Source organism: Sorghum bicolor, chromosome 6, assembly GCF_000003195.3.
Source record: "Sorghum bicolor cultivar BTx623 chromosome 6, Sorghum_bicolor_NCBIv3, whole genome shotgun sequence".
NCBI lineage: Eukaryota > Viridiplantae > Streptophyta > Magnoliopsida > Poales > Poaceae > Sorghum > Sorghum bicolor.
Window position 1 is genome coordinate 3522654 of NC_012875.2, and position 12020 is coordinate 3534673.

The 12020-nt window shown below is 47.0% G+C and overlaps 2 protein-coding genes across 2 annotated transcripts; one reads left to right on the forward strand and one right to left on the reverse strand.

Annotated features, from left to right (window-relative positions):
* LOC8067725 (3-ketoacyl-CoA synthase 6) lies at positions 2124-3672 on the forward strand. Its single transcript, XM_002446069.2, has one exon. The coding sequence runs from the start codon at positions 2166-2168 to the stop codon at positions 3543-3545; it is 1380 nt and encodes a 459-aa protein (XP_002446114.1). The 5' UTR covers positions 2124-2165; the 3' UTR covers positions 3546-3672.
* On the reverse strand, positions 9928-11547 carry LOC110436568 (3-ketoacyl-CoA synthase 6-like). The gene has a single exon (XM_021463894.1). It carries the CDS (start codon positions 11501-11503, stop codon positions 10100-10102), a length of 1404 nt encoding a protein of 467 aa, XP_021319569.1. The 5' UTR covers positions 11504-11547; the 3' UTR covers positions 9928-10099.

Below are 12020 nucleotides of genomic sequence, written 5' to 3' on the forward strand. Positions count from 1 at the left end.
AGGTAAAGGCTATTACTCGAGACCTAACTTAAGGGCCCAATCCAAGATGAATTGACTATCTCTTACATTAACCACCGAGTTCTAGCATACGGAGAAGCCTGAAACACCTCCCTCGAATACTCCTGTGGTAGGCTATCGGTGGTAACACGTCAACACCCTCTAGCTTGCACGCCACATGCCGCATATCCTCCCACCTAAACTCAGTGGACAAAGCTCACCTTGGCTGGTGCCTTGGCCGGTGCCATGGCCTTGTCCGCCGTCACCATCAAGGCGGGTTTGTCCTTAGATCGATCAGTGTCACATCCTTGGTGGGCGGTGAGATCCTGACGATTGCTGCCGACACCAGTTGGGTCCTTCTGCACATTCACGACGACCACCTTGATGATGACATAGCCCTCGCCCTCACGGCCTATGTCCGCCCTCGTGGCACCTAGATCCGATCGAGATCACAGCCTCATCCACTCCCCCACCGTGCACAATGTTTGGTTTCCTAGTGATATATTTTTTTCGCTCATCTCTTCATGGTAAAAGGCAATGAGATAGGTAGGGGAGGGGAATTGAACCGCGTCCAAGCATGTGGGTAGGGGTGGAGCGGTGAAGCGCGGGTTAGAGGATGAGTGATGAAGGTTTGATCCAAAGGACATCAACCGTTGGATCTGAGTGAGTAAAAAAGCTAAGGCCAGAATGGATCTTGTCCTTTGATTTTAAAGGTTGGCTAGTTGTGGCTGTAAACTTTAGGGTGCACCTTGGAGAGATCATGACTGCAGGGTAGAGGTTCTAGTGTAGCTGTAAAATAATTTATATTCGTGCACTATATATTGGTAGAAGATATGGCAGCGACAGTGTGGCGTCAATTGACGGGCACAACAACGTTGGTGGGGAAGCAATACAATATATAGGACTTGTTTAGTTTCTTATTTGGGCAAAAAGATTTTGTGTTTTGGCTCACCATTCTGTAGAATGGAATTAAACACCATCCAAAATTTTTGACAAAATGCTTTGCATTATGAATTTTGGCCTCAAGGGCTAAAAAAAAGCCGAAAAGAGTAGCATATGATTGTCATAACGAGGATAATAAATTCTGTATTTTGGATGAAATAAAATATAATTATGATAGTTTTGGTATTTTCTATTTTATTATTCCAAAGCACGAGGTAAAATGAAGCACCACTAAAGAGAGGAGAACGAATGACCTGACACACTGAAACGGTTGCAACAGGAGGAGGGAAAGGGAGGGTTGCAATGCCCAAGGTTTTGGGATTCAATACTGAAAAAAATTCGGTGACCACCGAATTAGACGAAATTCGGAAAATTCGGAAAATTCGGACTGGTATCCAATGAAAATTTAAGTGAAATTTGAGCAAATTTGAACAAAATTTCTCCAAACAGTCAAACAAGGTTGTCAGCATGAAGAGGGCACATCTGGTGGCGACGTGGAATGCCCAGGCGGCAGGGAGGGCAGCAACTATGGTGTGGTAGCAGCAAAGGGTGTAGATGGCAACACCAACGAAGCAGACTCAGTGATGCGCGCGGCGGCGGGCATCGAGGAGCAGCCATGGCATGGCGGTGGCACTGAGGAACATCCATGGCACAGCCTCGAATGTCAGGAAGTGACCGCGGCTCTCGTAGAATGGCTGCCGGAGAGATGCGCAGGCCGTGAGGTGCGGAGCCGACGCTGGCGGCGGCGTCGAGGACTGCATCAGACGCTAGCTAGGGTCAGGGATGAAGTTTCAGTGTCATATAGATACAGGTGGGCTGGTTGCTGGACCCTAGAATGGGCTGCAAATTTGAACTAGGCCGAAATAATTTGGCCGGTTTAGTCTTCTCTCGGGCTGGGCCGAATTTGACGAATTCGGATGATTCGGGCCGAATCCCAGAACCATGGCAATGCCGTCGCCGTTTGGAGTTTTCGGGGGCGTTGAAAGTATCTCTGTCTGCATTCATGGATATAGTGGTTGCACGTAACTTTGCCAACTCCCAACTAAAGTCGTCCCTTTATAGTTAATTTTTTTGAAATTTTGGAATCCCTTTTTGTATAATTTGCATATGCTACCATTGGCATTCCCGGCCCTTTAAATACTCACGCCCACCACACTATGGATGCAGCAGAGTAGTTGCTGGCATAGAGTGAAGCCTCGTCGTGCATAGAATAACGTACATAAAATATGACACCTGCTGCCGCTATGCTTGAAGGTGCACGGACATTTAGCAATGGCGTGATCGTCGAATTGCTTCCGGTTCACGTCCTGATCCTAGTGATCCTGGGGGCCGGTGTGGCCATGCTGCTGTGGCGCCTTCACCGGCCGCAGGACGTGTACCTCGTGGACTATGGCTGCTTCCTGGGCGAACCACGGCACAGGGTCCCGTTCGCGACGGCCCTGGAGCACGGACGCCTCATGAACGACCTCATCGACGAGGAGAGCCTGAGCTTCATGGTCCGGCTGCACCAGAAGTCCGCCATCGGCGAGGAGACGAGCGTGCCGGACTCGTTCCGCTGCATCCCGCCCGACCGCGGCATCGAGGCGTCCCGGCAGGAAGCCGAGCTGGTCATCTTCTCCGCCGTCGACAAGGCGTTCGCCAGGAGCCAGCTGAACCCCGAGAACATCGACGCCGTCATCGTCGCGTGCAGCTTCACCACGGTGACGCCGGTGTTCGCCGACGTCGTGGTGAACAGGTACAAGCTCCGCGACGACGTGCAGAGCGTGAACCTGTCCGGGATGGGGTGCAGCGGCGCGCTCATCGTCGTCGGCCTCGCCAGGAACCTCCTGCGGGTGGTGCCGCCGGGGAGGCACGTCCTGGTCATCGCCACCGAGATCCTGTCGTCCATGCTCTACACCGGAACGAAACGGGAGATGCTGGTGCCCAATGTGCTGTTCCGGATGGGCGCGGCCGCCATGATCATGACCAACTCCCCCGAGCGCGCCCGTTTCAGGCTCGGCCCCATCGTGCGCACGCTGACGGCGGCACGGGACAGTGACTACCAGTGCGCGTTCCAGGAGGAAGACGACGAGGGGATCACTGGCATCAACCTCTCCAAGGACCTGCCGGTGGTCGCCGCGAACGCGCTCAAGGGCCACATCACGGCGTTCGGCCCCGCCGTGCTGCCTGTCTCCGAGCTCCTCCGGGTCGCCTTCTCCATCGTTAGAAACAGGCTCTTTAGTGCAGGGACGACGAAGGAGTACCGCCCGGCGTTCGGCAAGGTGTTCCAGCACTTCTGCATCCACCCGGGCGGACGGAGGGTGCTGTACGAGGTGCAGCGAGGGCTAGGGCTCTCTGACCGTGACATGGAGGCGTCGCACATGACGCTGCACCGCTTCGGGAACATGGCCAGCAGCTCGCTGCTGTACGAGCTCGACTACATCGAGGCCAAGCGCTGGATGAAGAAGGGTGACCGACTGTGCATGATCTCCTTCAGCCCGGGTATAGACTGCAGCAGCGTCGTGTGGGAGTGCGTCAAGCCGACGGCGGACACCGACAGCGGACCCTGGGCCGGATGCATCCATCGCTACCCTGTCCAGCTTCCCAAAATTGTCGAAAGGGCATAAGCAGCCATGTTCAGTTCCAGAGCATGCACTACAAACTTAGCTACCACTATCCGGCATCATACGTACATAATATAGTACTGTACGTCTCATCTCGGTCGGCAAATAAAACGAACTAACCAATTCCACATGCCAACGTTTCCTTTTCCTTTTTTTCCTCCCAAGTGCTTTTCTTGTTAGTGGTTTTGCCCTCTTCTCTAGCGGAGTTGTTCCTTCTGGCTCTCTATATTACGGCCAGGCGTCCGAATGTCTTGGTAGTTTCTAGATGAAGTTTTAAATTGGTAGTGGTCAGAGTAGAGATGTTTTATAGCTAAAATGTGGCTGTTGTAATTCTTTTCTCTTTTCTCTTTTTTTCCCTCGTCTAATAGAATTTCTGCAAATCTCTTGCCGCCTTTCTAAAAAAATACACTACGTGAAAAAAGCACTAAGAGAACGCTACCCCCTTCCACTGTAGGGGCGGCTGACTTTGGAGCCGCCCTTACAGTGGCTCGGGCGGGTCTCAACTAGTCACCCGCCCCTACAGTGGCTACTGTAAGGGCGGCTAGTGTTATCAGCTGCTCTTACAGTAGTCGGTCACAGTAAGCGCGGCTGAATCACAGGTTGCCCTTACAGTGGACTACTGTGGGGGCGGCTCAATCACTAGCCGCCCCTACAGTGGTTTTAGACAAAAATTAGTCAAATGAGACACTAAAAGATCTTAAATGAAAAAATTTTGAATACTAAGATTGTACAACTCATGAAGATCTATATTTACTACATAGTTCATTTTTATATTTGAGAAAGTGTTAGTAAACACTAGTCATAGGGTGGCTCAATCTCCAGCCGCCCCTACACTGGTTTTGGACAAACTTAGTCAAATGAGGCACTAAATAACCTGAAATTAAAAAATTTAAATACAAAGGTGTTAGAACTCATCAAGATCTACATTTGATACATAGTTTTGTATTCATGACTTTTATTGCCTAGTTTGACCAAGTCAAACATTGGTTTTTTCAGAAAATACACTTTGACCGGACCCGAGATTGTCTCAGATGCAAAAGTCATGAATACAAAGTTTATTCCCCTTATCAAGATACACATTTGGTGTAATAGTCAACTTTTCATCTAAGATGGTTTGGACCACTCAAATTTTGAAATTTCTAATTTTTACGGCTACACGCACGTTTTCGGGACCCTAGACGGCCCCAACTCCGAAAGTCATAAATAGCAAGTTTGTTTCACTCATCAAGATCTACATTTGATACATACGACATTTTTGCATTTGACAAAGCGTTACGAAAGTGCAGTTCTAAATCCATAAGTCCCGCATGTAGTTTCATAAAGTCTATGTGTGATTCAAGACTTTGTGACTAGAGTTTACAAACACTTTCTCGAATGCAAAAATATCCTATATATGTAATGTGTATCTTGATGAGCTCTAACTACCCTATATTCAAAAGTTTTTCAAAAATGTCCTATATATAGAATGTGTAACTTTTTATTCATTACTTTGTAGTTTAGACCATCTAGGGTTCAGTCAAAGTGTATTTGTGTTAACATCCAAGATTTGACTTGGTCAAACTTGGTCAAATGAGGCACTAAATGACCTCCAATGAAAACGTTTTGAATACAAAGATGTTATAACTCATCAAGATCTACATTTGATACACAGTTCATTTTACCATTTAGAAAAGTTTTAGTAAACTCTAGTCATATGTTTTAAAAATTCAAGATGTGACTTGGTCAAACTTGGTCAAATAAGGCACTAAATGACCTCAAATGAAAAACTTTTGAATACAAGGGTGTTAAAACTTATCAAGATCTATAATTGATACATAGCTAATTATTGCATTTGAGAAAGTGTTAGTAAACACTAGTCACCAATTCTTGAATTTCACATAGACTTTATGAAACTATACGTAAGACTTATGGATTTAGAACTATACTTTCCTAACACTTTGTCAAATGAAAAAATGACCTATGTATAAAATTTAGATCTTGATGAGTGGACCAATCTTGGTATTCATGACTTTTCGAGTTGAGACCATCTAGGATTTCGAAAACTAGCATGTAGGTGTGAATTATTCGAGTTGAGATCATCTAAGGTTTCGAAAATTGTTCTAGAGGTGTCAAAATTTAAAATTTCAAAATTTGAATTATTCAAACTTTGTCAAATGAAAAGTTGACAATTTCAAAAGATGTAGACCTCGATAAGTTTTATTTTGTAAGTATTAAAAAATTATCTGAAGTCATTTAGTGTTTTATTTTTCAAAGTTTGACCAAGTCAAATATTTTACATGTATTTTTTAATTTTTTCAAAAGAACAAATTTTGAAATTATATATATAAATATATCATATATTAAATTGGCATATAAGTATATCATATATTAAATTGATATATATATATAAACTAGGCTAAAAAAACAAAAAAAATTTGTCGAGGATCTAGCCTAGTCCTTAGCAAAGCTGAACCCTAAATCCCAATCGGGCCGGCCCAAGAAAAGGCACGCGCCTCGGTTCCTTCTCCCCCGTGCGTATCCCACCCACCCACACCCTAACCCAACGATCATCTACCCAACGATCGATTAGGTAAACGCTATACGAGCAACTACATGAATTCAATAAGATCAAATCAACTATCTTAGACATATAATCAAAGTAGACAATGACTATTGTAATTAAGAACATATGAATCTATTAAGAATAAAGTCTCCTTAATATACAATTAAATACTATAAAGTAGAAATAGAACTATTACTGAACTCTTGCACTCCAGACCAACGCCAGGGGCTCCAGATCTCGATGAAGAACTAGATCTCCTCTACTTCTAATCTAACTAACTAGAACTATGAACTAGAAGACTCTTGATGAACTTGAAGGCGCTTGATGCTTGATTGTTTGAGGCCTTGATGAATAATGAGGTGTGTCTCTAGGGGGGTCTGCCTACGTATATATAGTCCAGTGGGATTCGCGTGCGCCGTCGGATCAAACCGACTTAACTAAGGGCCGAGATGACTCCTCAAAGGCGGTGGAGGAAGCTTCCAGAAGGGGGGCACCCGCCGGCGCTAGGGTGGGGCCGGCTGACCCCACCTGGCAGCCGCCAGGCCCCCGTTGCTCCAGGTGGCTTCTCGATCCTTCCTGAGTCTTCTCGTGATGTTTCCCGTGGCGGATACGTTTCCGTGTTAATTTTGCATTAGAGTCCCTCTTTTTTAGCTTTTCTGAAATTCACCCTGAAAAATATAGAATATACAAAACTCGTGGAAATTGTTAGTTTAAACCCTATACTAGTGTGTATTTATGTTCTCCTTCAGGTTTAAAGTTATAATAAAAGTTGACGTTATAAACCGTCAACAATATTAATTAGAATAAGTTAGGTAAATATGGTTTTGAAAATAAATAAAGTAAATGAAGACATAAAATAACAAGTGACCTTTGCCGAGTGTCTGTGGCTTGGCACTCGGCAAAGAGTTTAAGAAAATAATAACATTTTTTTGCGAAGTGATTAAAAAGTTAAAAAAAAATTCAACGTTTGTTGAGTGTCAGATCAAAGGCAATCGACAAAAATTTTAAACCATACGTTTGCAGTTGATTTCTTATTAAAAAAGAAAACATTTTGCTGAGTGCCACATCTAGGACACTCGGCAAAGACGGCAACGCCGCCCCAGACCTCCAGAGCTGGTGACGGGCGGAGGGCAAGGGGGCTAGCGGATCCTGTGCACGTGAGGGGCGAGGCATGTTAGCGGTGGTGGTTCCTTTCTTCTCCGTGCAGGGGGTGGGTGGAGTCATGTTCCTGTCTCTACTTTCTTCTTTTTTCTTTCTCCATGTGGGGCGGGTGGGGGTGTGGTTTGTACGAAGGCCTGGCGTCCGGACGCTGGCCCCCAGATCGGACGTCCGGGCGCTAGTAGTACCATTATGATGTTAGTGGTAGGTGCAAAGTTTTAAATAGCGGGCTATTGAAAATAGCGGCAACTTTTTTTCAGAAGCTACGCAGCTATAGCGGCGCTATAGCGGCGCTATGCCAGATAGCGGTTTTATAAAAAAAATCATAAAAACACCCGTAATTGATGCCAAAAATATGGCAAATATGAAATTTGATGAACATAAATATGTTTATAAGGTTTCACAAGTCTAGATAACATTACAATATGACATTACAACATGGCTCATGAAAGTTTAATTGCCCAAAATACCAAATTAGTAGCAAATGATAACTTATAAGTAGAAAATACTAATTAAATTGTCACGGTTGTAGTGCAATTTCAAGGACACAAGTGCAATCTAGTCTGAGATTGAGTTCTCAGAGTTGGACTGAGAAGATTGATCACTTGCAGTTGTAGACTGACGATGCACATTGACATCATGGTCATCATCATTTCCAGTATCATAAGACGAAGCAGCTACAATCTCAGGCACAGATTGTTTGCCATCATTAATATCAGTGATCTTCTTCACCCTCTTCTTAATCCTAGGGCGGACAACTCTCTTCCTTTTATTATCATGTTCTGGTTCTCCTGGTGCAACGTTCATGTTCTTTCTCACCTTCAGCTTGGGGATCTTTCGGTTCTTCTTGTTCATCATCTGCAGCAAGTGCAACTCCAGTGATAAATTCATTGTCATCATCTTCTAGAATATCTACAACTTGCTTCTCAATGGGATCCTTTGCCTTATTCTCTCTTTTATGCTTCAGCCTGGAGTTAAATTTTACATACACGAGGTCACTCATTCTGCCATGAAGCAATCTGCTCCTTTTTTTTGAGTGAACCTATGCAGCCAATTGGAATTGCAATAAGTCCAAAATAAATATCCATGTTTGGAACTACACTAGCAGTAAAATGCTAGACACTAAATGATTCTTACACTAGAGTGAACCTATGTTAGGCTTTCACATTTATGGGCTGTTGGAATAGCGCCGCTATTTAAAACGCTAAGCTATGCAATTTAGCGGCGCTATAGCGGCAAATAGCGGTGAAAATTGCCATAGCGGAAAAAATACGAATAGCTTAGCGCCGAGCTTCTTCCGCAGCTATAGCGGCGCTATAGCCCGCTATTTTTTCTTTGGGTAGGTGACATTCCCGTCGACAGTGACACGCTTGTGGTAACTTCGTCAATCTCGTGATGTGTCGATATAGTCTTTCGGAGGTGCTCATAGGGGTAGGGTTTGCATACGTGTGTGTATAGGGGATGAGTGTAATGAGGACGGGTTCCCAATGATGAGGACATGACACCTTCGGATATGACCATTGCCTATAAGGTGAGATCCTTGGTTCCATATGTATATGTCATTATTTGCATGTAGGTATGATGTGGCTCAAAGTGCAAGGTCATCAAAGCTGAACTTTCAGTTCTCTAGCGGCCCGACAACACTTTATTGGGAAGGCTATAACTCATCTGTCCAGAACAAGTTTGTGGTCCATGTGCACCTGATGGAAAGCTTATTTGATAAGATTTCAAATGGATCTAGTTTAACCTTAATATCATGTCATCAAGGCCTCCAAATAATTGAGACATGTTGTCATTGTTTCTGCCGTGAGCTACGTCAGCATCATGGGCTTGTTATTTACCCTTGGGATCCTGGCCCAAGTTGGAGCATGCGCCAAGGAGATGGAGAACACCCAAAAGAAGCTTGTGGATGTCCTTCCCCTTGGCCACCACCTTAGGGGGTCAGCAATGTCGTCCACGCCGAGTTGGAGGCCCAATCCAAGGCAAGTTTGAGTCCATCTCAGGTTCTAGGAGCAGCGTATAGTAAAACAGACACCCAGGTTGCATACTGACTAAGTTTTTAATGATCCACATATGGATAGAAAGATAATTTCATAAACTAACCAACGGCTTTGTTGAGGCTCAAATTCCATTGGAGTCAATGGGAATCATCGAAACAAGTTGACGTCCAGAATCTATTAGGGCGCTGTGTTGCTATCTTTTGGACCATTGGGTCTTGTAACGTGTTGGGACACCTTATGGACGTGAAGAGGGGTTTTAGATACCCCTTAGGCTATATAATCAGTAGCCACCACCTACTTTAGGGTTTGAGTTATCTTAGATTATTTTGTTTACAACAGTTTTGTCGTCGTCGGTTTGTGAGACCCCAACTTATGAGATTAATCATTTATCTATAAATTTGGTCGTATTCTTTCTTGTTCTTGCTTGTGTTATTCAATTCGTAGGCAAGGATTAGCCTTTTTGGTGAGGTCGACCGTTCAGCGCCGGTCGATAACTTGAGGAGACGTGGTGCTAAGACTGCAGGGTTCAGCAGATCGGTGTGTCGCTATAAAAAGCTGGAGTTGAAGTACTCAGTGGAGACTAAAGTCCTGCCAAACTACTTCTTATTTTAATTAACCATATATAATATAATTAGCTTACAAGCTATAACAAATCCAGAAATTTTTAGAGCTGAGAACTTTACTATTAGCCTTGGAAATATATATTTGTGCTTAATTATAGAAATGACATAATGTATATGGTCACAGTTTCCATAGTAGGGGCCATGGCCAAATTAAGTTTCTGCTTACATTAATATAGGAAGTCCTACGTGGACTCTATCCGTGTGGGTACATGCTCTGGAACTTAACATGGCTGCTTATGCCCTTTCGACAATTTTGGGAAGCTGGACAGGGTAGCGATGGATGCATCCAGCCCAGGGTCCGCTGTCGGTGTCCGCCGTCGGCTTGACGCACTCCCACACGACGCTGCTGCAGTCTATACCCGGGCTGAAGGAGATCATGCACAGTCGGTCACCCTTCTTCATCCAGCGCTTGGCCTCGATGTAGTCGAGCTCGTACAGCAGCGAGCTGCTCGCCATGTTCCCGAAGCGGTGCAGCGTCATGTGCGACGCCTCCATGTCGCGGTCAGAGAGCCCTAGCCCCCGCTGCACCTCGTACAGCACCCTCCGCCCGCCCGGGTGGATGCAGAAGTGCTGGAACACCTCGCCGAACGCCGGGCGGTACTCCTTCGTCGTCCCTGCACTAAAGAGCCTGTTTCTAACGATGGAGAAGGCGACCCGGAGGAGCTCGGAGACAGGTAGCACGGCGGGGCCGAACGCCGTGATGTGGCCCTTGAGCGCATTCGCGGCGACCACCGGCAGGTCCTTGGAGAGGTTGATGCCAGTGATCCCCTCGTCGTCTTCCTCCTGGAACGCGCACCGGTAGTCCCTGTCCCGTGCCGCGGTCAGCGTGCGCACGATGGGGCCGAGCCGGAAACGGGCGCGCTCGGGGGAGTTGGTCATGATCATGGCGGCCGCGCCCATCCGGAACAGCACATTGGGCACCAGCATCTCCCGTTTCGTTCCGGTGTAGAGCATGGACGACAGGATCTCGGTGGCGATGACCAGGACGTGCCTCCCCGGCGGCGCAACCCGCAGGAGGTTCCTGGCGAGGCCGACGGCGATGAGCGCGCCGCTGCATCCCATCCCGGACAGGTTCACGCTCTGCACGTCGGCGCCGAGCTTGTACCTGTTCACCACGACGTCGGCGAACACCGGCGTGAGCGTGGTGAAGCTGCACGCGACGATGACGGCGTCGATGTCCTCGGGGTTCACCTGGCTCCTGGCGAACGCCTTGTCGACGGCGGAGAAGATGACCAGCTCGGCTTCCTCCCGGGACGCCTCGATGCTGCTGTCAGGAGGGATGCAGCGGAACGAGTCCGGCAGGCTAGTCTCCTCGCCGATGGCGGACTTCTCGTGCAGCCGGACCATGAAGCTCAGGCTCTCCTCGTCGATGAGGTCGGTCATGAGGCGTCCGTGCTCCAGGGCCATCGCGAACGGGACCCTGTAGCATGGATCGCCCAGGAAGCAGCCATAGTCCACGAGGTACACGTCCCGCGGCCGGTGAAGGCGCCACAACATGGCCAGCCCGGCCACCAGGACGACCATTAGCATCAGCACGTGAATAGGAAGTAATCCGCTGATTATGCCATAGCTAAATGTCCATGCTCTCTGAAGCATAGCGGCAGCAGCTGCCACCGACATGCCGAGATGGGACAGCATCTTGAACGCCAGCAACTATGACTATGTAGTCAGTGCATGTGAGGGTTTGGTTAGAGTGAATATTTATAGGGAAAGCCAATGCTATATATATTGTCAGTAGGCTCAGAGCACGCGTGATAAATTAACTAATCATTATATAAGAGGGACCCGTTTATAGTTGGAAGTTGACAAGTGCAACTGTATTGCTGTAACAATGAATACAGATACTGAGATATATATACTTAAACGCCTGGATATAATTTTTTTAGGCACTGCAGGATAAGCTGACAGAAGCATGATCCGGCCACGATGCTCCGTGATTTGTAGAGTCAGCAGGGGCCACCAGGGCGATAGGGAGAGAGAGTCATGTTTCCGATCCAGATCTTGACCATCGCCGGCCGGCGAGATCTTCCACTGCTCTGGTTAGCTTGTTAGGCGCCGGTGCCCACCCAAAAACCCTAGTTTCCACTGGGGGGGGGGGGGGGGGGGGGCGCGGTATATATAGTCGTATACAGCGCCGCTTAGATTCTGAGTCTAC

What these genes read in the sequence shown, in the direction of transcription:
- LOC8067725 (XM_002446069.2), top strand. Translation starts at nt 2,166, where the DNA reads ATGACACCTGCTGCCGCTATGCTTGAAGGTGCACGGACATTTAGCAAT.
- LOC110436568 (XM_021463894.1), bottom strand. Translation starts at nt 11,503, where the DNA reads ATGCTGTCCCATCTCGGCATGTCGGTGGCAGCTGCTGCCGCTATGCTT.